Here is a 25,821-nt window from a genome sequence, read left to right as displayed (position 1 = left end):
TACAACTTCCTCATGAGGGAAAGAGGAGGGGCAGGCACTGATCTCTTCTCTCTGGTGCCCACTGACAGGACCTGAGGGATTGGCCTGAAATTGTGTCAGAGGAGGTTTAGGTTGGATATTGGGCAAAGGTTCTTCACCCAGGGGGTGGTTGGGCACTGGAACAGCTCCCCAGGGAAATGGTCACAGCACCAGCTTGACAGAGCTCAAGAAGTGTTAGGACAATGTTCTGAGGCACACAGACAGTGCTCTCAGGCTCGTTATGTGATTCTTGGGGTTGTTCTGTGCAGGGTCAGGAATCGGACTCAGTGATCATGCAGGTCCTTTCCAACTCAGGATATTCTATGATTCTACGAAAAAAAAACCTTCATGCAACCATCACCAGTAGAAAAGCCCAAAAGAAAACTAGCAAGTCCATCTTTGTAAAATGTCTTCACAGTAGAATTAGAAGGATTTGGGGGTTGCTACCAAAAAAAAAAAAAAAAAAAAGCAAAAAAAAAAAAAGCCAAGTAACACTTCCTGTCAACATCATGCACATTCTGGCTGGGGAAAGTACTGAAACAAAAGTACAAAAGAAATAAAAGTTCTGTGAGGAAAAAAAAAACAAAACTAACACAAAACCAAAAAAAAAAAAAAAAAACAACAAAACAAACACCTGAGCTTATAAGCAGCAACCTCCATAAAGCTGACTTCCAAGATGGCAAAGTCTACATTAAATATATCATGTTATATCCTCATCCTCTGTCATGGGGTGGCTTTACCTTTAAGATAGCTTTGGGAGCTAAGGAAGTTGAAGCTGCTGGTGGCTGATGGGAGTCTTTCCTCCTGACCAATTATCAGTCATTTCTAAGAATTGACAGCAGTTTTGACCATTAAAAAGTTAAGTCAACCTGTGAACACCCACTTAAGATGTAAAGCCAGAGCTCTCTTGTTCTTTTTGTTTCCTGGCTGTGAAAGGTAACAGAGCTCCGGCTGGCCTCCCCTTCCCTGCCCAGGCCATGTGGCCCCAGGGGGCAGGGGCTGGGCTGGGCCCAGCGGCTCCTGGCTGGGAGATGGGGCCTGCGGGGCTTGCCCCGGGCTCTGGCCAGGCCAGGCCGGTCCCTGGCTCGGCTGCAGTTTTGTTTTTGCTGTGACTGAATTCACCAGAGACTGCCGAGTAAAGAAAGGAAAAAAAAGCTCTTGACCTGCAGTGGGCTGAGCCAGTGACCACACTCTCCAGAGCAGCCATGAAGAATCTTCCATCGCAGACAACTCCAGCTGCTGCTCCGGCAGAGATCACAGAACCATCTACAAAGCCTGGGCAAGATTTTAACCTTTTCATTACCCAGATGAGACTTGCAGATTAATCTTTTTATCCAGAGAGAGAAAAAGAGAGTAATCAACATGTAAAGAGACTTTATAAACTATCAGAGGCAGTAAAGAAAAGAAGCTTCAGAAAAGGTAGAGAATAAGGAGATGTTTTATAAGCTGAAATATTTTTCTGTTAAAGCTATGGAGATGGACAATAAGATCTTGAAAAAAACTCCTTTATTTCATGACAGAGTATATTGGGAGGAATGGAGTGTTCAAAGTGTGGATTTTGAGTAAAAAGTAGAGTGATTGTGATACAGTGAGGTGCTGGAACAGAGTAAAGTGAAGATTTGAAGCCTTGGGGGGCAATGAGAAAAATGCTTTCCAGTGGAGCTCACAGAGACAGATGAAGAGGACTTTTGCCTTTAAATAACTCATCCTTAAAATGACATCCCTAAACTCATGGCCCATACATACCTCAGAGTGATGTGAAATGGGAGGAGTGAACTGATAACAAGATTTCCGGGTAGCTGGCATCAGAAAAATAGAAAGCTATAATAGAAATAGTTTTCTTGTGAGAAACTCCATAGATTAGCAGAAGGAGACTTCTTTTTCTCTACAAAGACTGATGAAAAGACTGTAGTAGGAATTGGGACTGTTTTAACCACCAAAGTTCTAAAGTTTTTTCTGTCTCTATGTTGTCACATGTACAAAAGAATGGTCAAGTAGTGGGGGATAAAAGTATTTTGGAAGTTTATTCTGGTGTTTTTATTCTTGTAGTTTTGTTAATCAACTTTCTTTATTCCATTTAAGTTTTAAGCCTGTTTTGCTCTTGTTCTAATCCATATCTCACAGCAAGAAATAAGTAATTTTTTAGTTACTGCTTTAAAACCACAACATCCTCCATGTTAAATAACATATTTTAAACATACCCTTCCAACCCCTAAACATGCCTGCACAAGGAGAGGAGTACTCATGTATAGAAAGAGCAGCCTTAAGGAGGAATAATTAGTCCATTTATTTAAACAGGAGGGTTAGTTTATGTGAACTTCAAGTGACCACGAAACTATGGCGTAAGTGTACCAAGCACAGCTAAGTTGATCTAAGATGAGCTGCTGATGAAAGGGGTTATCCTGTCATCAGCTCCCAGCAACAGGCTAACGTCACCAGGCTTCCCATCAGAACCAGTGACCCTTTGACTCCACAAATTCCACTTCCTGAACTTATTCAGGAAGTGAACTATTAGAAAACTTACTCTACACCAGAGAGAGTCGGCAAGCACCTAGCATATCTCAACTCCCTGAAACAGCCTGCTTTGGGATCAGACGTGCTCCAGAATTAACAGACAGACAGGGGAATGAAGCCAGACAGTGTAACAGTTTATGTCCTCATTGCTCCTAACAGCCTTTTGCAATCTGCTTCTAGAGATTACCAGTACACGAGTAGGACCCAAGGTCACCTTTGCAGTTCTTCACCCATCACAGCAGCCTACAGCTCAGCAACTCAGCAGACCTCCACCTCTGCGATTATCACAGGTTAGGAAGCCAAACCATGCGCTTGAGCCTTTTTCCTGCTACCTCTGCTGAGCTGGTAGTGACTTCAAGCAAAGAAGCACAGGTTAGGTATCTCAGTTGCCTCTAGTAGACCTGCGGAGCTCATCTCTGATATCTAAAACATTCCAAAATCATATGGGTTTAAGCAAATATTAAAGTCTTTATAGAGGATTTAAAATCAGTTTGTCAACTCAAGTTTAAGTTCCAAAGCGAAGTTCAGAACAGAACTATATTTAAACAAAGCTTAAACAATTTCTGTTCTGGCAAAAGAATTCAAAAATTCCAATATTGCTCAATACAACTGTGTAATTGTTTTCATGTTCTCTTTTCAATTTTGATATATATAGCAAATTTCAACTTCCTTACCATTCCTCCCTTCAGCTCCATAAACAGCAAAAGAATTGTGAAACAAGAGAAACAAAAACCTCCTTTTTAGAAGTGCTTGGGAAGAAGTGTTTCTTGGCACAGCAGAATGGCTAGTTGCTTTGATTCAAACACGAGTTGTTAAAACAAGATGTTGCAAAGTGTTAAGAGAGTAGTTCAACATATTTTTTAAAGAAGTACAGACAGCTGAATGAAGAAAAACAAACAAAAAATTAGCCTTGCAGTCAAATCAGAAGGTAACACCTGCAACATCATCTTGTAAACAAGAACCAAGGCTTGTCATGGACAAGTACGAGGTCACCATCATCAAAGCAGCCAACCACAGTGATGTTAGCTATACTCACAACATATCCACGGCCAGAGCCACCCAAGGCCATTCATGTTAAGAGACAGAGAAGGGCATGTGCTCTACATGTAGCCAGAATTACACTTTAATAAACTGTTGGGAAAAAAAAAGCAGGAACAAGGTGGATCAGTTATTAAACTACAATTAAAGCATTTAAAAGAAAATGAAAAAAGGAAAACGGAAATAAAAACCACATGGGGTAGAACAGTAAAACTTTCAGAGCAACCTTAAAAAACAATGGTAAAGGACATTCTTAGCTGGCATAAACAAAAGATTGTCAAGTAGCAGCTGGCCTATTCATGAAGATAATAATAAGCTGCAAAACGTAAAGAAATAAATTAAAATATTATCTGTTAGCACATTCATAAAGTATATAACATTCACCATGCACACTTATGTTGTTGCTAGGAGGAAAAAGTTAATAGTTAAGCAGAAAGAAAGCATTCGTGACATTAAAAAGAAAAATAACACTCACACTTAAAAAACAGTAATCTTTTACTTCAGTCAAATCTTATACTTCATTGAAGAGATTCCCTTGAAATTTGATAATTTGCTGGGAGATATTTACATATCAAGCCTTTCATCTACTCCAAAAGAAATCTCTTAAAGTTTATAAATAGCTTTCCCTATAAGGATGAGCATTTTCTTCTGCTGTAATTGCATTCCTTTGAGCAATAAAAATGTTAAACACCTCTTACCATTCCAGTCTTCTCCCTATTCTATTCCTGATTTTTGTCCCTGCAATACTGCTGTCACAAATGGACAAGTCTCCACCATCTTTCATTAATTTAGATATGTAATATCACCACACACACTTCATTCATCCTTGCCAAGTGACCAACTTTGCGTCTTCTTGTTTTCCTATCAACATTCATATACACATTTTAGTCACAACCTCCAAAGACCCTTTCAAAGCAGCCAGTTCAGGAAACAAAGACAGAAAATATAAATAACTGTGCTGACTCGGGCAGCAAGCCATGTCCTCCAATATGGTCCCTCATTCACTGCACGCATCTTTCATTCAAGACTTTGTAGAACCTGTGGCTCCTTCCCTAGGAGAACTCGGTGTGCAGAAACAAGGTTTGCCTACTGCCACAAACAGTTCAGACTGTTTGGGTCCTCTGCTGCTCCATTGAGCTATGTCCCTGAACAAGTAATTAAAACAGCCCAGAACGTGATCTTTAACCACAAAGTACGGGGGCATGACACAGTTTGTGTCTGCAAAGCTAAACTCTTCTGCTTTCACAAGGCGGGAAGATGCAAGTATAATTCCCAGTACTGTTTGGGAACAGTCTGCATTTGCTTACTCCCAACACATTCAATTAGGCATCAGTCTAAACTGGACCGAGAAGCTCACTAAAAATTAAGCAGAATAGACAGGACTAAAGCTTCAGCCCACGTAATCTGTGCTTAGTTCAAATGCATGAGCATTGCATATAGCTCCAACAAAAGTCCAAAAAAGGTCTGAAAGAAACACGCAATCTACAAGCACATTCCTACCCACAAAAAGTCTACAAAAGTTCCTGCAACATGCCAAATGATTCTGTTGTCTCTACCATCACAAGAGCTAAGCCAGAAATTGTACTGTTCTATAAACACTGGAGCCTGCAGGTCACCCATTCCCTCTGACGTCTTCAAAGCACTTCTCAAAATGACACTTCTAATCCCAAGACCTTCTTGCATTCCTAATCATGAGCTGAAGGCCACAAAACTACACTTAACATCTAAGATCCATGAAAAAGCAGCTTCTAAGAGCAGTTGTCTCAGGAGTCTGAACTGGTGAAAACCAAAGTTTGAAGAAACAGAAACATTGGGACACATCCACACAAAAGCAATTTGCTCTCAAGAACGAGACATGGAAGCCTAGCATGACAAAACCTGAGCATATTAGCAAAGGCAGTGCCTGTTTTGAGAACAGATGAGTTCAGTTTCCTGTTACATCAAACTGTAACTTTCATCAGTCCTACGTGTGCTCAAAAAAAGGCATGAAAAAATTTCTACTGACATCACACTTCGGGCTGGGCAGACAGTGGCGGATTAGGAAATACAATGAGTCACCACAAATACAGAACACATCATGAGCGTTCTCAAACTACCATGCAAAATTTCTTCTTACAAAAAAAAAAATCCAGACAATACTGTTTAAGTGAACCATACCAGATGAAGGAGAATAGCACCATAGTGCCTTCACACAACAGAAGTAGCTGGGGAAAACAAAAACACTGTAAAAAGGACAGTATAAGACACTCAACCACTGCAGGAAGAAACAAAATCAACACAATTCAGCAGTCAAAAAGGAAACATCAGCTAAAAAAAGTTTATGGGTGGACTAGGGGGAAGTAATATAAAACTGAAATTACAATATTAGCAAAAGACAGGCATGCACAGAAAGGACAGCCGACAGAGCTATGTTCCAAAAAAGAATTCACTCTAGAGAAGCTGCCAAGGTATGCGTATATGCATGAAAGAAAACCAAAATATAAACACAAAAAACCCAGTGTAAGTAAAAGAATGAGTTATCATAAACTCAACGGTTATGTGTTAGCGAACAAAATTTTTAGTGAAATACTGAGACATTTTCTTTTTTTTTTTTCTTTTTTCTTTCTTTTTTTAAGACTAAGTCAAAGACCTTTAGAAGAAAGGGAAGTAGCTTTACCCAGTTTGGAAGCAAATAAGATAATACACTATAGAAGAAATACAGTGGAGATATAAAAAACTAGGCAGTGAGGAAAACTACAAAAGAATAAAAAGGACGCACATTTAGCCACCATAATTCAAGATAAGCATCTTATTCTCTGAACCACAATGTTGTAGAAATGCTACTAAAATATACATGACAAAGAAAGTGGCTTCTTTCCTGCCAATGTGGAAATTCCCCACAGGGTGAAGCAAATCAAGTAATATTACTAAGGTAAGCACAGAAGTGCTTGTCAGCAGCTACAAATACCTGCTATTTTGGGTATGTATGGGTCAGAAGAATTAGAGATATGAGGTTTCTATACAAAGTTGTTAGAACTTCAGATGCAAAAGTTTTCTTCCTTTTACTTAAGAAAGTATTTGTGGCTTGACACTAGGGGATTTCTTTTTGACGCAAGTAGAAAGAGAGAGGAAGGAAGAATGTTGAAACAATTATTGGCTGAATAATTCAGAAACAAGAAATCAGATCAATAAGTGCTAATGAAAAAATTAAAAGTTTTCAGATGGAAGGTGGATTAACTGGTCTCAGACCATGACAGTCTCTTCTTTGAGTCCCAGCACAAAAGAAGGTAAAATTACTACTGCTGCTTCTACATTGAGGTTTTTTATTATTATTTTCATTAGATACCAATAACATTACTATGGGTTCTCTGAAGGCAGTAAATAATATTCAAAACCTTTCTCTTTTAATATTCTTGAGTCAGAACTACTTCAGAAAGTCTTCAGGCAATATACTGTCCACAACTCAAGTCCTTTTCAGCTATAAGATTTGGCATCTCTTAATGATGTGACATTTTATTCTTAAAAACCTCACACAGACAAAACTCGCTATCAATGGTTTTCCAAAAGAACATGAAATTTGTAAAACAAATATTTTTTTGTTCTTAATGCCACCTGTGACAAGGTGCTTAGGAGCTGGAATTAAGAAAGCCATCCTGCAGCAACAAATCACCATGAAAAGATATATTAAAAGAACTTTGAAATAAAGGAGTTCCTTGTAAGTATGTAAATGATACATTTTGTAGCTGCCAAGTTTTTTTTTAAAAGACATAATTAGCATACTTGAATGTTGAAATAAAGCGTTCTTAGAGTGCACTAAGCTAAAGATTAATGCATGACTTTCCTGTAAAAATTTAGGACTTGTTAACCAAAATGTCCTTTTCTCCTGCAAAAACAAACACATCATGAGCATTCTGGAATGTTCATCTGTTAACAAAGTCATGGTGGTGAGTCTGTTGCCTGCCTTTTGAATGGCCTCATTTGACTGTGCAACACACCATTACATTGTCTGGCATAGCAAAAGTCCTCCATAAACACCAGCCAGGCCGGTTCCTCCCACACTAATTATGACAGCTTGACAAGAAGTGATGAAGAAACCACAGAAATACAACACTTTCTCACAAGCTTTTAACAGGGGACAAAGATGGCAAGGGAAGCCCACCTGGCAGGATGAAAATCCAGCCTCCTCACCTTGAAACAACTTAGGAAAAAAATAAATAAATTGCATCATTTAATAGCAGAGCTCAAAGCTGAGACTTGATTCCACACAAGTTGCCAGGTTCAACTGCATCGACTTGTCATATCCCCAAGCCAAGCGAGGCTGAGCTGCGAGAGCCTTCAGGTGGCAAAGGCAGCAGCGCTCTCGGAGCTGTCACTCAGTAGGTGGCACTCTTCAAACTCCGGCCGGGGGAAGCCAAGCACCAGCACGAGCGAGGACACACCACCGAGCAGCCTGGAACTTCAGCAGAAATACCAGCAAGAAACGCTGAACTGCTTCAGCCATCGCTGACACCCACGGGGAATGAAATGGCTTCATTTCTATAATATATAAAGCAATCCTTGTATGTAATCTCTGAAGTTCCTAGAAATTACAATTTTTGGGTGCTATAAATATTTTGGATGAACACTATTGTACACTACTATAAAAAATCCTTAAGAAATTATCCCTTACATCTGCATAACACTTTGAGTGCAGCATTGCTGCTAATTATGTAGAAGTAAGTCAAACTCATGACTGAATTTTATCTTTTTTCAATTTAACAAAACATAGCATAACTACTTACATTTTATCACAGCTGTTCTTCAAAGCTGGACAATAAGTTTGTTACAACAAATGAAACAGATAAACAAATCGTTTGGAAAAAATATATAAATTGTTATTTCTGTGAAAATTACTAGTAAAGATGTGACCAACACACCCAAAGATTCAACTATTTTTAGAACAAGAGTTAAAATTAATATGAGGTATAAAAAAAAAGGAAACACTGTTCCAGAAAAAAAAAAGTGTCAGACCTCCCATTCCTGCAAATAGTGTTTCTTCATTCAACAATTATGCATTTTTTTCATATTTTAAAAAATATGAAATCAGTACACTTTACTACTTATTTGATAAAGCATTAAAAGTAAAACCAGATTTAGTAAAAATGTTTGAGTACAGGTACTTGTAACTGAAACAGCCAGCAGAGGGAGCATAAAAATTAAAAAATCCTCAAACAGCCTTTTTTCTTTTTCTATATATTTTTTACTTACGATTTTAGTTTTCTTTTAGAATGCGATAATAGTGCAAACAGTGCAAAAACTGCAATATTATAAAACAAACAAAAAATAGAATGCTCAAGTATTAAACAGAATGGCTTGAAATTTACACACCTTTTAAAGCAGTATTAAAAAAAATGAGCTGATACTAAACTCAATCTGAAATACTATTATAAACACAGCCAAGTTTAACATAATCAACAAGCTGCATAAGCCATTTCCAAGTAAAAATCCACTCACTCAGACTCACATTCTTAACTTCCTGAATCAAAAAGTGACTCCACAATTTCATAATATTGAGAGAATGTTGTTTATAATCTATTTGTATTAGAAAATGGCACAGAATCCTAAAGCTAAGCAGAAGTTACTGTTGTATTGATCTGTATGACGGATGACACAAAAGCAAGTCAGTCAGGTATATGCCCTGGATCATTAGTGCAAATAAGCACTCACATGACGCTTTCAAAATCAAGTCACTAAGTCACGTACATGTTGAATAAAAACTCATCTTTACACCTCAGATTTTCACCATGTCCATGACAGTGGCTTAAACACAAGCAAAAAGGGAGAAGGACACAAATGGGGTAGATGAAGATGACAGCCTTGTGTTAGAATATTAAATAAGCTGCCATCCTCCTCACACAAGTGGCAAACAGAAACCATCTCCTGTAAACTATCCCACTGTGCACAGTCACACCTTCCACAGTCCATCTCACAGGAGGAGCAAGGTTCCTGAGTTAACAGGGAAGGCGCTACTCCTCTCTCAAGGCTTATGAGCGCTAGGTACTCCCAAACCATCAGGCACAGGCAGCAGAGCTGAGGAGTCAAAGGGACAGAACATTAGATATTCCAAATGTAAACAGCATGTTTCACAGACAACCATTTGTAAAAATACCTGACTCGGAAAAGAAAGCCCTTCTCCACTGTTAACTTACTGTGCTTGCATGGTTTTCATTACCTTTCTGTGCCATTCTTTGCTGTCTGCCCTATGTATTGTTCTGCTATCCCACGAAATAGACTGGCAGTGCTGCAGACCAGGATACATGGTGTTCCTATACATTAATGCAAAATGTGAAACACCAATCCTGATGGGAGCTGTTGAATGATATCACTTATCTTAACTGTATCCTACTTTAGTGATAATTTTGCTTTCAATTAACCTGGAGTCAGAATCCATGGGGTGAAAACCAGAGACAATTTTATTTCTTACATATTCTAAATTTTAAGCATGATTTAATTGGAAAACCAAATTCTGTCCACCTTCACACGAGGGATTCATTGCTGAACATCAGCATTTAACTTAGAACACCCTGATTGCAAAAAAAATGAATACACAGACCAGGAAAAACAAGAGTCAAGACAAGATTAACTTTTCCATTAGATCAAGCAACAGGAACACTTTTGGCATAATTTATATTTTAATCACTATTTTCTTCCTGAACAACAGATCTTCCTACATGTATTCTTTCTCAGAGTGCTGCTTAGTCAGAAAGTCTTAGCATCTGGCACGTGAAGGTATGGACTAAAACAGCCAGAAAAAAAGGTAACTGCCTATAATAAAAATACAAACAATTCTCTGACAAGCAGAAAGCCCAGACATTTTAAAGCGCTCATACCTGCCAGCAGACTCATGGGACACCTCAGATGATATATGCTACACCTGCACCATGAGAGAGCTTGAATGTGGAAGGAAGATGGGATGCTTCCCTAAAGGCAAGACATTTCCTGGAAATCTGAAATACTGGAATACCTGGCAACTTGAAGTATTCTAAATATGGCAGAACTCTACTGGAATATTGATCCAGGATGTTCAATACTAAAAGTTTCTGTGTTATGCACCAAGACTTGAAACAGTTAAGAAAAACAACATACACCACACAAAGTTCATATAAGCTTCTGCAGTCCAGGGCTTCATTAGGAATTTTAATAAGTAAAATAGCCAGATATGGCACAAACTGAGTATTGCAGAATCTAAAATTTTAATAATAATAACCTTTTAACAAAATCCTGACTGGAGAACATGCAAGTCAAACAAAAGAGCTCAGAGATGAAAGAAGAATATATCTCTAACAATTTCACTGTTTCCCACTCTTGAGGATTCTGTTCTGTCACTTTCAAATCTTCTTTCCAGAAGGACTCATCTCAAGTCTCTTTCCTACAGAACTCCTCAGGTTCCCTGCAAAAATATTTAAGGCTGGTTTTTTTGGGTTTTTTTGTCTTTAAAGTCAAAGAACAAATATATGTACATAGATATGATTTAGAACTTAAAATACAATTCAGGAAACAAAAGCTATGAGACACAGCACATTATCTTCATTATTTTACATGATCTCATCCTCTTCAAAACAATATAGCCTTCCGGCCGCACTGTAACCAGGACTGTGCACAGCACTCCAAACAGTTGGACAAGTGCTCTTTGCAGTAGCTGCACTGGAACTGAATAGTATCTTGTTTGACTTCCCTCCACTCCTTTTTCCAGCCTGGTTTCCTAAGGAAATCAGATTTATGCAATCACTCTGGGAGGGAGGGAAGGGTACACATATGTACGTACATACCACATGTGAATGTCTGTCCATCTGTCTGTCTGACCTCACTAATACCTTTTCAGCCCATTGGTCAGTTTCAATCACATTCAAAAGAGGAGCAGAGAATATCAGACTTTTAAGTTCTTGAAAGTTTCATGAGCATGGGCTGTGGGGTATGGAAAAGTGTTTCCACAGAGAGAGGCTGCATGTCTTCTTAGACGTCAGTAAACTCACAGGGGAAAGAATAATTCTGCTCCTTTCCTGCCTGCCGGAAAATCTTCAGTCAGAGGTCACAATCAGTGAAAGATGACCAAATTTCTTGTGCTCAAGAGTTCATAAAATAGCTTAAGTTGAATTCACTACTGCTTTTTAAAGCTGTTTTGAACAAAGCTGATGTTTTCCACATAATCTTTTACCTAGTCTGGAATAGAAGTGAATTGCCCTACGTGATACACATTCCCTGGTTCAGTTCCTTGCTCTCAAGACCGCTTCTTTTAAAACATCAGCGTTGTATCACACTCATGGCAGCATTCTACCACTCTCAAACACAAAGAAAATTAAAACTGAAAGAGTTTAGAATTCCCTTGAGGTCTCAAGTATAAGCAAGTATGTGGCTCTGTATCATATTCAACTATTGAATAAAGTTGCAAAAAGACAGTGCAGCAAATATAACTATCTTTATTCACTACTACTCTGGAACACAAGTACTACCACACTTGCAGGCTCTTGTGCTCAAGACAGCTGTAAGTAATAAAACAGATAATGTGGTTTCAGTGGACATCTCTGGAGTTCTTCTCATTTCCCCCCAATGAACCATACACGGTTCACCTGTATCCAAAAAGCCACCTTTATTAAAATATACTAATAGATTAAAATTCAAGTCTAGGGACACCTCAAGGCATAGATCCACAAACTAAGGGGTTGTCACAGAAAGAAAATATAACCACAGCTGATAGAAGTCGCCCTAAGCATCAAAATACTAGACAAGCAAAAAAAAAAAAAAAAAAAAAAAAGTTCCTTAGGAAAAAAAAATATATATTATGTATGTATGTATATTTCAGCCCTGATACATGCTCTGCTTGTAAATTCTTTAGTCCCGTGACCACACCGAACCCCAGCACATTTCCCGGCGGGGCGCTGGAACTGAGGGCTGGCGGGGGGACAGGGCAGGCAGAGCCCGGGCGCTTTCGGCCCGAAGCCCCCGCCGTTCCGGGGCCACCCCAGCCCCGGGGCGCGCACCCGGCGGGGCGCGGCGTGCCGGGGAAGAGCCTCGAAGCCGGCAGGGCGAGACACCCGAGGGGCAGCCGGGCCGCACGTCCCTGCGAACGGGGAGTTCGTGCCATGCGAAGCCTCCTCCCCGCTCCCGCACGCCGCGGCCGCTGCCGCCGGGCTCTCCCGGCCAGCACGGGGAGCCCACTCGCCGAGCCCCGCACCGAGAGGAGGCCGAGCGGCTGCTCCGGCCCCATCCCCGCCTGCCGGCACGGGGCGACCGCGGCCCCGCGCCCTTCCCCCGCGTTCGGGCTCGGTGAGAGCCGGCGAGGCTTTGGGAACGGCTGGCTGCGGGGCGCCCTTTGTGAACAGCCTCAATTCCCCCTTCATTCCGCCCTCCCCGCCAGCCGGTCACTATCCCCGTTCCAGCGCCAGCCCCTCGTAGCGAGGAGCACATGTTTCCTCTCGGGCTCCTGGCCCGCCTTACAACGAGCCGCGGCCAGGGGAAGGCGGCACCCGGTACCAAAGCCGAATCAGAAATATGGAATGTGAACGCGCGTGGCAGATCTGACGGGGGATGGAGAAAGAAGCGATCCATTTCACCCTTTTCGGTCCTCCGCCGCCGCTTTTCTGTCAATTGCCGATACCACAATGCTTCCTTATTGCCTGTTCAAGTAAGTAGGGGGGACAGTCTCCATTCCCCTACGTGTCATTCCTGAGCAAATTAAGCATGTACCAGGCAAAGGACTGACATACATACACGCAGAGTTGTCTGATCCCGGAATGATGCCGAAATCCTCGAGGCGTTAACAGCCAGCTCCCACAAAGAGCACTCAATTACATCGAGCATCCCCTTTGTCCGTACATCCTCAATACACACCCGGCCGCTCCTCCATGCGTCCACGCACGCCCCACGTATACGGCCCCTTTGTGTCCTCGCCTCCCCCCCACTCACAAAGAAATGCCCTTTCCACAAGGCATGCACCCAGCCTCGGACACTGCCCTTCGCCTTCCCCCGAGCCACGCGCGACCCCGCCGCCGGGCACAGCGCTCCGGTACCTACTTGTATTCAAGAAACAGTCCGTAAACCTCCTAAAGCAGCTTGCAGAATTAGATCCATCTTCCATGTCTGGCCCTAGGAGCAGGGGAGACGAGAAGGAGAAGAAGGCGCCTCTCTGCCGCTGCTGCCGCCTAGGAGTCCTGCTCCCGCCGGGGCCGTCGCCTCCTCGGATCCCGTCGCCGCGGGCTGCTGCTGCTGCAGCACCGAGGGAATTGCAGGACCACGGGCGACAGGCGGCTGGGGAGAGGAGGAGCCGGGAGTGGTGCTGCCGGGGGCCGCCGGCTGCGGAACGGAGCAGCAAGCCCTGGATGGAGGAAGAACAGAAGAGTCTCCTCCTGCCGCTGCCGCCTGGATGGGCGATCAAGTGAGCTGCTGCTGCTGCTGCTGCTCCGCCAACATCTCTTCCTCCTCCTCCTCCACCTCCTCCTCCTGCCGCTCTCGCTGCCTCTCCTCCTCCTTCCCTCCCTTGGAGACTTGTGAGGTTAAAGGAAAATGAGGAGGGGAAACGAGGAGGCGGCGGCAAGAAATAAAAAGAAGATGGAGAAGCGGAGGAGAAGGAGGGGATTGGAACGAGGAAAGGAGCCGCTGCCGCTCTAGAGACGATGCTGGCGGAGACGGCGGAGGAGGCTGTGCCTGTAGCGCGGCTCCTGCTGCTGCTGATGGTTGTTAGGAGGAGAGAGAGGGAGCTGCAGGCAGCCGAGTCGCCTCCAGGAGCGGGGGGAGGAGGAGGAGACCCGCCGCTGCCTCCACCTCCACCGCTCTGGCCATGGGAGTGGAGCGGGCGGCTGCCGGAGCCGGGCTTTTCCCCGGGTGCTGCAGCCAGGGGGGCCGAGGGGCGGGATAAGATCCGCTTCTCCGGGTTGGACATGCTTCCGCTCTTCCCTCCCTTTCACGGTAGTTTAAGGCAGGACGTCTAGCAGAGATACCGGAGTAAAGCGAAAGGGAAAGCCGAAAAAGGACGGAGCCGAAGAAGGGGCAACTGCGGATCGGTCCTGCGTTCCCTCCGGCAACTCCCGGGCAGTATTTCCTCCGCACCCCGGCTCCCCGCCCTCATAAAATCCTCACATTTCCGTTCCCCCTTTAGGCCAGAGGGGACAGGGCGCTACTGACCGCCAAGCGGTTTCGATCCCCTTTAAAGTCCGCTTTTCCCCATGCTCCCACCTCGCATTCAAAGTAAGAAAAAGGCAACAATCTGCATTTTCTTCAAGAAAGGCAAATATTGCCCCGTATGTGCGCGCTCGCCTGCAAAGAGGCAGATACAGTCACTGCAGTGCCGCTTCCAGCACCAGCCCCGGCCGCCAGAAAACGCCCACTGGCGGAGCCAGCGCTTCCCAGGCTCCCTCCCTCCCTTCTCCCTCCCTTCCTCTCACTGCTAGGCGCGCACACGGGAGCTACGGCACAGCGGTTACCTAAAGGGAAAGCAGGGAGAAACACGAGGAAAAGATCCTCCCTATGCGGTGTCATTATTTTAAACATATGTGTCCAGCTGCTGAGATCAAAAGGCAGACGCCCTGCTGTGCCTGGGCTGGAGACGCCAGAGAGCTGACCCTTCGTTTCTGTGGGGCACCCAACACCATTTCTACACGAAGATGCGCAGACCCTCCCCGACGCTCAGCATCACTCGTGTTTGCTTTGGCTCCCCCCCGCTTTTCCCACCACTTGGCACACTGACAGCCACCCAGCCCTCAACGCCAGTCCTCCGGCTCCCCGGAGACTGCCTCAGACCCTGCTCTCAGGTGCAGTGTGGCTCCGGGGCTGCCACCGGCCTTGCTCCGCAAGCACAGGCACCGTCGCTCGCCAGCCGAGCCTGTCACCCTGGCCAGCCGCCACCTCGACCCCGCGTTGGGGTTCCCGGGCATTCGGGGTCCCTCTCCGCCGCCTCACCCCGCCATTCCGGCCGAAGCCCGCCCGTCCCGGTGCCTCGGCGGTCCGCGCTACGGCGGCCCTCAGCGGGGCAGCCGCCGGCCGAACGCCCGGCCAAGGGAAGCCCAGAGGCGGGCTCGGATTGGAACGGGGCCGATGACCGGGCTCAAAGCCCCCGCCGCTTGTATTTCGTTTTCGCCCTAAATTCTCTCTGCTCTGTTCGTCAGCCAGCGAGAGGAGGGAGGAGAGCCCACCGGGGTTCATCTCCAGGAGCAGGAAAGGGTGGCCAGCATGGCCAATTGGCTATGGGGCTCCCCTCAGCCCGGTCGGACGCTCCCGTCGGGCCGGGCCGAGCGGGACCGCGGTCGCCCTAGAGCCGATGCTCCGCGCCGCCCGTCGGCACGACCAGAGCCCCAGGGCTGCGGGGAGCCCGCCGCCGAGCTCCCCTCCCGGGACAGCCGCGCCCCCAGCGCTGTCAGCTCCGGGAACCGGCCATCGTCGTTCATCACCCGGGCAGCCAGCGCAGCCCTTGGCGCCCCTGCCCTCACCCCGAAGCGGCGGCGCGCACCCGGGCGGGGGCTGCGGCTCCCGGCCATCGTGTCTCCTCGCCCGGCGGCGGCTGTCGGGCAGCGGGGAGTCCCCCGCCTTCGAAGGGGGCGCGGGGGCTCAGCGCGGGCTGCCCGGGTGCCCGGCGGGAGCTCCCTCGGGGCACCCGCGGCGCCGACCGCCAGCGCGGGGGCACCTCTGGGGCCCGGCTGCGAGGCACTGGTGCCCGGCGCGGTGACATCCCGCCGCGGCTGGACACAGCGCCAGGGGCTCCTGCCCCGCAGCTACCTGGGCGGGCCCGAGGGAACCGCTCTCCCCAGGGGGACGACGCATCCCCTCGGCGCTCTCCCCCGCCAGCGGGTAGAGAAGCGGCCGCCGCGCTGGTGCCCACCCGGGCGGGGCCGCCGCCGTGCCGCTGGCAGCAGATTTTGTTGAGGAACAGAGGGGTCCCGGCGCAGCCAGGGCGGGCGCTGCCCCGCGGGGGCACGGAGCGGACAGCGCCGCAATCGTTGCAGATACTGGCGGAAAAGATGTTTGTGTTGCCGCTGCCAGCAGGGCACCCGAAAAGCGGGAGATTCTGTTTTGCTCCTCTACCTTCCCGGAGATCAGACCTCCGCGCCGTCCGCCGCCGCTCCAGGTGCTGCGTTCCCGGGTCCGGGTGTCGGCGGGAATCCTCATCGAACTACCGCAGTCTTCCTATTTCCCTTCAAAATTAGGCTCGCTCTTTCGAATTTCGACTCCTGCTTTGAAAACAGTGTAAACCTACGCTTTTGGGTTTTATTTTAAATCGTTCAAGTGTTTTATATTTATCATCTCAGGACATCTTTTAATGCTAGAGAACACACCAACTCCGCTCAAGTCTATATGTATCAATCTGTAACACTGAAAAAGATAGTCTTCTGAAAATAGCAGCGCTCTCAAATTAAAGTGCATTTCCAGCCAGCTGAATGTTCAGTAACAGTGAGAAACAATCCATACAGTTTGAAAAAGATTTAGAATGCAAAAACAGATTAGAGACTAATTAAACAAACAAAAACCCACAAAACAAAACAAAATACTCAGGTTTTACTAAACTGTTTCCATCCACGTGGTTCTTAAAACCTGTTGCCTAAAAACCCTGAACTAAAAAGCAGAAAACTGAATCTGCTTTTGTGATCCACTTTCTCTTAGTACATTTGCCTTTACCAAAATAGTTTAATAACCATTTCACTTGCCTTTTTTTGTGAGATGCTTTTATTTCCTTAAGTCCAACCATTACACAGAGAGCTTTTCCCTGGAAACTGCTGCACAACGACTAGAGATTCAGTGAATATTTAAATTCTCCACGAGAAAGATTTGTTAATGGAAACAAAAATTCAGTGAACTGTGTTTTGTTATCGCAGCCTGTTTGTTTAGCAATTAAAAATGTCTTATAAGAAAAACTCATACACTAAAATGTTTAAATTGAAGAGATGAAAGAGATTTTCAGATTGAAATGACTGACAAAAAGCAAGAGCCAGTCACCCAAAAAAATTCAAGCAGGTCCTTTAGACAGATTTGTCTCAAATTGTTCTGTCAATATCAAGAGTAAATTACTGAAACTTTACATCATCAATTTCTAATTCTGGAAATCTTGTTTAACTATGCTAATCTATGATAAATTCCTCAATTGTTGTTCATCTAAACTGCAGTTGTTCAAATATCACTGCCTCAGACTGGATATCTGTGTATTTATACAAGGCATGTCAATTGTGCATGTATAAATATGTATCTGTATGTTCATCAAACAGGCAAAATACATTTTGATTTGTAAGAAATTATCAGATATTCTAGAAAAGCAGCTTTCAGGTTAAGGGTTATTTACAAACTATTCATCTGATTACTATTTGTTACAATTAGCAAATGGCAATTCATACCTGATTGGTCACCTGCTTCTTGGCTGGGCAAGCAAAAGCAATCACAGAGAAAAGTTAGATGACAGTGAAAATAAATTTTCAAGCTCTCCACATTTATATTTGTAAATTATACAGACTTGCAGACAAGTTAAATATGCTTCATGGCCATCTCAATACCTGGGGATAAATTAATGGTGAATCACATTTGCTCATCAGTGTCAGTCTGGGTTTTCAATGGTCAGTCAGCATCAAAATTTCCATTGCCACAGTACAGTGATGTCACTGATCCCACTCTGGTACTAACCATATACTCACGTCATTTATCAGAGAAGTCTCACCCACTGCAATATGAAACAGTGAGATTTGCTACATCATTCCCCCACACATCCCCTCCCCCTGAAGAAAAAGGGATTTTAAAAACACAGAAACATAAAAGTCAAGATAAAATACTCTGGTGCATTCCCTTGAACCTTGTGCAATGGCTGTGGTACAAATGCCCTGTGTCAATGAGCATAAGCAAAGGATTTTAGTTGTATTTACATGGATAAATGTGATTTTCCAGGAATTCAGAATTCACAGCACACTAAAGCCACGAGGAAGTCACTGAAGCCATCAGGTGCACTGTACTTACAAGCATAGGCCTGATTTGAAAGCAGCAAGTAAGACTGTTTGGCAATAATTTGGCAATATTAGTCAAAATACTTGAAGAAAAACATTGTGGGGAAAAAGTAAAATCAAGTTATAACAAAAGTTTTTTGTTATTAAATACAGCTTAAAACCAAACACCTGTTCTTTCCCAATTCTGTTGGCTTCATTTCAAGAATGACAGTGACTCATCTGTTATCTGGTCCCACTCTTTTGTCTGGTAAATCCTCTTATCTCATCTTTATATCCTGAGTCCATTCTATGGTCTGTGACCAATTCCTTGGGGGAAAATAATAATAATAATAATAAGAAATAGGACAGACTATGGGGAAAGGGAGTTTATAAAAATGTAGGATGATAGCAGTAGAGGAGCTGACAGAACCAAACACCTGAATGTGGGTGAGACAGAAGCAGCCACAATGAAACAGCGAGAAGGCAACCTGCTGGAAAAGTGGGGCAGGGGCAACAAAAGGATAAATGCAGCTAAAACTCAAGCTCTGAGGCTGAGTAAAAATAAACAAGTAAAAATATTTATGGAAAAGTTCTGAGAAAGTTGATAAAAATAATTGGTTTGGGTTTGTATTTTTGGGTTTTTTTCCCAGGGATTTTCTGGAATGATCTCACAGAATATAGTTATTGCCACCCAGATACTGAATTGCTATCACAAATTAGAAACCTCCAGAAAAGACACTGTTTATTAAAGTCAAGCCTTTAGAGTAATTTATAGAATCTCCTTCTTCATAAGAGTTTTTTCTTACAAAGGACAATTCTCAAACACCATACTCATGCAAGGAGTAAGTTTGTTTAAAGGGTATGTATCAACCATTTTCTTTGATTCCCACAAACACTCATCCAAGCCTCTTTTCCACACCAATATTAACTGCAAGTGTTGGTAACAGGAAAACCTGTGTTAGCAGCCATTTTGAAAATATTTTGGGGAATTACCTAGTCCAGGTGCAGAAGAAAAACCGTGAGATACAAAATGAATGGCAGTTCTTCCAGAAAATCAAAACCCCATATTTTTTAAGAAGTCCAGGTCTGTTCAGAGATAACTGACATCAGTAATAATAATAATGATAATGATAATGATAATAATAATAATAGTAACCAGCTAAATATCTTTTTTACTTTCAGTACTTCATTCAGCTCTGCTCTGTCATTTCACTTTCTGCTCAGCTTTCAACATAGCTGAAAGGTTCTATGTCTGAAACTATATATGATAAAAAGTTTCCCTAGAAGTGTGCTATGCTGTGTGCTGTATGATAGTGGGTACATTAATAAAGCTATGAAGACCATGTCTTTTCCTGCCAATTTTTTTTCCTCTGTTTAGAAACACACAAAAGCAATGAGAAGTTTCCAGCATTATTTTCCATGGAAAAACTACAATTCTTTATGGAAAGAAGATACTTCATGTGTAAAGGTAGGACATTCTTTAATCACAAAATTTTCAGGTAGACATATTACTAAATATTATATTGAAATAATAATAAAAAGGATTAATTTTAAAATGAAAAAAAAAGTTAGTGTTAATATACAGAGAGAAATATTTACAATAATTGTACTCAGATTTGTTTCCTATAAAGGACTATAAAAGAAGCCAAACAAAACCTTATTAAACCATCTAGCATTTTGTGCTTTCTTATGCAGGACAATGATAATTCTTCCTTTTAAAGAACAGATATTTATTGGTTTTATTTACAGGGTTTTCAGAGAGTGAAATGGCTGCTTGTGTTTAAGTTACTGTTGTTAAAGCAGGGGACACTCCTCCAGATAAAATGTCCTTTAGAGAAATTAAAACTCCAGTAGCAGCTCTCTTTACTGAGATGCTTTATTATAAACCCAAAGCAGCATAAACACTGCAAGCTTTTTGATACAAAAAACATCTTTTGAATCCTGTCCAGCAGAACAGGATCATGGCCTGGGACCAGGGCCTCTGAAGCAGTAATGAAACACAAAGAGCAAAGGATGTAATGGTTGGCATGGTAGGCAATAGCATTGTTGTTACCAAATACTGTTGGAAGAGCCATTTTTATTGCAAGAAAAATAAACAGCATTATCAGGATTTTTGTAGTTCTACCTTTCTGTTTTCATAATGAAATCTTAAGTTAATTTATGATAGAAATTTGTTAAAATTTGCTATCTGCTACAGACAAATAAGTTATTTCTATTCTGTACTCAACTGGAACATAAAAATTCTATTCTTTACATGAACTAAAGAATATATTTAACAAAAATCCAAAAGGAAAGGTTAATACTGACTTATATTGTACTCATGCACGGTGAGTTGTGTGTACATCTTGCTAGCACATAGCACAGAGTATACACTACTATTGTCATGACAGGGATGCCAGCTTTCCCCTATAACTCGCTCTTTCTATCCCTTTCTTCATTTTCCCAAATTCTACAACCAGTAAAAAGCTGCAGACTTTTCCCCAATGTGGTTTGAACAGTTCATGAAAAGCCCTACTGACAAATTCTTTGATGCAATTAGCAATCTCAGCTCTAAGTTTAACTTTGTCCTAGCCTAAACTTACAGCTGGTTCCTTTTTGATATTAACAGGAGGTACAAAAAATAATTTAAAAAAAAATAAAGAGACTGAATCCAACCTTTACAAATAAAATAACTTCATGTTGAATGCAAACACCTTGTGATGTCTTATCATTGCTCAAGAGAAATAAGTGCTTTTTTGGAATGCTTCACCCTTTTCACTTGAATTCCTCCCTCCTTCAGTTGCACTGACCACCAAACTACCTACTGTGAGGAACAGGACTTTTACTCCTGTCCTTATGTTAAAAAAGTCAGACCTGAAAATGTGGCTGTTGACAGTGAAATGCAGTCATTAGCTTTCAGGGTTAGCACCTTGATGAGACAAAAAGTGCAAAGAAGTGCTTACCTCTAGCAACCACAGATTATTTAATGTGCTTTCTAGAAAGCTTGGTTTCAAAGCCATTCAACCTATTTCTACACAGAACCATACCTTTTCAGTCCTGAAAACTAAAAAGTTTGACTTTGAAAATGAAAGCTTGAACTCTTCGAGTTTATTGTACAAACATAGCTGTAGCATGTGGGATCTCAGAATGCTGTAACATGCATTCATTCAACAGCACAACTGAGCTAATAAAATTGAAAAATGTTTATTATCTAAGCAACTTTTCTCCATCCCATCCTAACCTTAGGGACCAAGAAATTAAATAAACCTCATTTCTTTACAGCAACATACGTGCACACACTATGAACATGTACCTGCTGTCTTTATATTCCACCATAGGACACACTTGCTATCTGTTCTTCCCACTTCTCCCTTTATTTTTTTCCTCTTTTTCTTTCTCCCTTTGTCTCTTCCACATAGACAGTATTTCTGTAGCATCAGAATCAAGTTAACAATACAGATTTTCTTTATGCAATATTTTAACATCAGCATGTGAAACCCAGCACACAGAAGGCTGAAGTATTACTGCCATCATCCCAGAACAAATATTTTCATATACACAACCCTAGACCATTGCAGACCAGTTTATTTGATTCAGTACAATTCTCCTCTAAAAATAACAGAATTGTCATACACTTTTATTCAGTGGCTTTTATAGCTTTGTTTGCTTATTCCCCATTATCTCCTTTGCCATCATCCAGTATCTCCTGTTATTACCACAGTTTTCTCTCCCTCATGCATGATCCATTCTTCTCTCCAGTTTACTGGGGAGCCATGCTGCCACATCTGCTACATTTCAGTAAACATACTTCAAGCTGGCAGCATCCCTGTTTTCTCAGCTGCAACAAGCACTTCACCTGCTTTCCCTTTACTGCTTCCAAAGTCTTTCTCCAACAGAAGCACATTTTCCTGCCCTTCTTCTGTGCAGGTCCCACAAAAAGCTCTGGTCCTCAAAAGAGGAGGGAGATTCTACCCAAGCCTTGGGTCCAAATAAAGGTTAGCTGTTAAAGTAGAAGGGGAAGGACAGACTGCTAGCTCTACCAGAAGCCTGGGACTGCCTATGGAGGAGGCTTTAGGATGGTAGAAATGAAGCAGCGTTATCTTATCAGCTTGGCCACAGAGACAGGGAGTTTTTCATCTCTCCTGCTGGATATGTGTCTTCTGAATGAATGACTAGGAGACGAGTACAGACCACAAGAGTTCAAGCAGAACAAACAGGACATATCCTCCTCCTATGATAACACAAGACCAGCAGTCCAGAAATAAAATAGGCACAAATAATTTCTTTATGTGTTCTCCTTAGTAAGAAAGTAAAATTGGATTCCATAGGTGTAACTGACAGGAGTCCTGTTCAGGTTGGGAATTCTTGTATTCTTGCTAGGCAAACAGGGCAGGGATTTTAAAATATATTGATTGCTTTATTACTTAGAAAACAAATGTAGAACTGTATGCTACCGTCATAATTGGAAAAAAACAGTATCTACAAAATTTTGAAAAAAAAGTTTATTTGAATTTTTTTTTTTTTTCCCTTTATTTCTGTTAATGTCCTGCACTTTTAGGACAAAATCAGAAGGAAACTCACAGTGTAACCCACTTGAAGCTATCTCTACATCCTCAGCTCAGCTCTCTCTTGCTGGATACAGTCTGCAGAGATGTAAATGCTGAACCTTGGGTCTGACAATTTTCAAAGCAAAGCAACAATGGGGTTGCAACCAAACCCCATAATTCAGAACCCATAAACTGAGAAAGCTTCTGGCAAGCCCTCATTTTCCCAGAGCAGAAAAAATAAACCACACAGCAGTCCCAACACCCAAGTCAATCAGACCATCTCTACATCTGATATGGCTCATGCACACTCAGATATAATTATCTATCATTACCTTTTTTTTTTTTTTCTTCAGTACAGATTGACATCCAGACAAAACAAGCCATTAATGCAGGAGCAACTCTGAGTTTATTTCTGGAGGAAGGATTCTTTTGTGAGACTGCAAACCTTCCATTTAGCTAAATCTCTGTGTGAGGTTTTCACCTGTGGTTACTCTAAGTTGTGGTTTAACTGAATGGGGCCTCACTAAATAAAATCTGATTAATTGTATTGGAAAAGCAAAACTTTTTGCTGCCAATGGCTTTTCCTGCTTACCAGCACATGCTCTGTACATGGCTTATCACAATACATCAATATCACAATACAAACTCAAAACTGAATACCATTTTTCTCACCTAGCAAACTAGGAGTGTTTCTCACTTAGAAACTAGTGGGAGTTAATATTTTGACTATTTCATCCCCATGGAGCTCTAAAATAACATGGTAACATTAATGCAGCTGTAAATGATCTATAGAGCAGGGCTTTTAATGAAGGGGAAAGGAAGCCATAGGAACCTTTAAACAGAGTAGGAAAAAAAATTAGACAGGCAAATTTTTTTAAATATATCTTCCACCTTTTTGACATTTGGCATTTAAAGAGAGTAGTTACATCTTTCTCAAACAATTTTCCTTGACTAATCAAGGCACAATCTTTTAGTTCTTTCATATAACAGTTGTTCTGTTTCCTGGTGTCTCACAAGCCCTTTACTATACCCCTTCCACTTGGAATTAACTTTCCCTCAGTGCAGGTGACTAAAGTCGCAGACAGCTCTTGCTAATGTTTTACAGACAGCTTAAACATTTGCCAGTTCTTTTGGAGACATTTTGCCTGATAGATCATAATCATACTGCTGGGTGGGTGGGAGGAGTCACTGCTGCCCAAGTAATTTTGTGATGAACATAGCCATGAGGACTTTCCTTCCTCTTGGTTGTTTCCAGCGGATGAGCTCAAACACAGCATTCATATTCGTCCCTAGGTGAGAGATATTGCACTTTGAACTGCTATGTTTCATTCTGCTTCCAGTCATACAGACTTCAGAGCTCTCTGAATCATACTAAAGTCTGCACCAGTTCCCCTCTGTGCAGAAAATGTACTCTCAAATTTTATAACTTATAAACTCTGCTAACACACCCTTACTTGCAAGTAGGAAAGAAAATATAAAACCAGTTCAGTCCCCAAACAAATTCTTGCTAAATTAAATTTGTTACCGTCCTTATGCCAACAGAGCACTTGTCTTCCTTTTAGCTATAAACACTTCATTCTCAGGTGGTCCATAGCACCTAATATTTTTGCAGACTTCACAAATAGTCAAGACATTGCCTGACAGCTCTGCAAAACAGGGAAGCATCATTCACTAATGCTGCCTTACAGAGGAAGAAGCACGAAAGTTTAATATTCTTTTTTTTACCCCTGAAGTTATGCAGGAATTTTTTAAGAAGCGTTCTAAAAGACCATTGTAAAAACCACACAGATGTATTCTGGTCTCTCCTGTGTTCCTCTGCCTGCAAGATCACTGTGTATTTTCTCCTCCATCGCACGTAGGAGGACAGAGTCCAGGCTGGGGCTGGCTTCAGGCAGAGGCAAAGTAAGCAGATCCCGAAAGCCGCAGACTGCCGGAGGGCACCTGGCTGCCTGCTCTGCCTTTCCAGGAAGGCAAGCAGACGAGCTCTTCCAGCAGGGTAGCCACCCAAAGAGCACTGCTCCAGCCCTGCCTAAAAAGCCTCCTGCTGTCTCAGCCACCGACAGCATGCTCACAATGCACGGCTTGCCCTTAGTGCCTGCTGTCCTGCTTTTTTTAAGGAAAACAAACTTCTGCTCTCCTTTGTTTTCCCTCTTCCCATGGCCATTTTTCTTTGCTATACGTGACACTGAATGGTTTTTAAAACAAACCCTCATATTCAACAGAAGTGTAATTTTTCAAAACCACACTCAAGGTTGAAATCAAACCATGCCTCCTTGTCTGTGAACTGCCAGTCTTCTACGCAAGGCCACTCTACCAAGCGTTAAGTTACAATGTACATAAATGACTTCATTTAATCTGAGAAGACATTTAGAAACTTCAAACAACAACAATAACTGACCTGTTATTTTATTAAAAACCCAAACCAAAACAAAGAAACCCACCCAATCCCCACCAACCTCAGATTGCTTTTTGCTCATAGTAAGATGTATAAAAGTCCCCACCTCCCCAGTTAAACGTACCATCTTGTCATTGAGAACTTGTTCTTTGTAATCAGAAATCTGGCCTGGCCTGGGTGTTGAAGGAAGATTCCCACCTAGAGATTAGTGCATTGTTAATATTAACAGTTTTCATGAGATCACTGCATTACTTTGCCAAGTGAAAATATTTGATCCACATGAACTGTGCTGAAGCCTGACATACAGTTTGAGGTGCTTCTGAAGCTTTTCTTCAATTTTTCCAGTAGCTGGGTTTCAGGCAGCAATACAAACGTAACTGACAGCGCTGCAGTCACACTGGGCCATACTCCTTTTTGGGACACA

General features: G+C 42.7%; 1 protein-coding gene and 1 long non-coding RNA gene across 2 annotated transcripts in view; both read right to left on the bottom strand.

The window, feature by feature from the left end:
* PDE10A (phosphodiesterase 10A) overlaps positions 1-14,827 on the bottom strand; it is a 173,390-nt gene extending 158,563 nt beyond the window's left edge. The window contains exon 1 of the mRNA XM_058835297.1: positions 13,600-14,827. Within this exon, the coding sequence (XP_058691280.1) occupies positions 13,600-14,464 (865 nt within the window). The 5' untranslated portion in view covers positions 14,465-14,827. The remainder of the gene's footprint in view (positions 1-13,599) is intronic.
* Positions 14,828-23,079: 8,252 nt separating this feature from the next.
* Positions 23,080-25,573, bottom strand: LOC131577430 (uncharacterized). Its single transcript, XR_009277206.1, has 3 exons — positions 25,522-25,573; positions 24,528-24,648; positions 23,080-24,291 (listed from the first exon to the last, which is right to left on the bottom strand). It is a non-coding gene; the product is annotated as an uncharacterized LOC131577430 (long non-coding RNA).
* Positions 25,574-25,821: the final 248 nt, after the last annotated feature.

This window comes from Poecile atricapillus, chromosome 3 (genome assembly GCF_030490865.1).
Source record: "Poecile atricapillus isolate bPoeAtr1 chromosome 3, bPoeAtr1.hap1, whole genome shotgun sequence".
NCBI classification, from domain to species: Eukaryota; Metazoa; Chordata; class Aves; order Passeriformes; family Paridae; genus Poecile; species Poecile atricapillus.
Note: the sequence above shows the minus strand (reverse complement) of the source record. Positions and strands in the feature narration are given on the sequence as shown.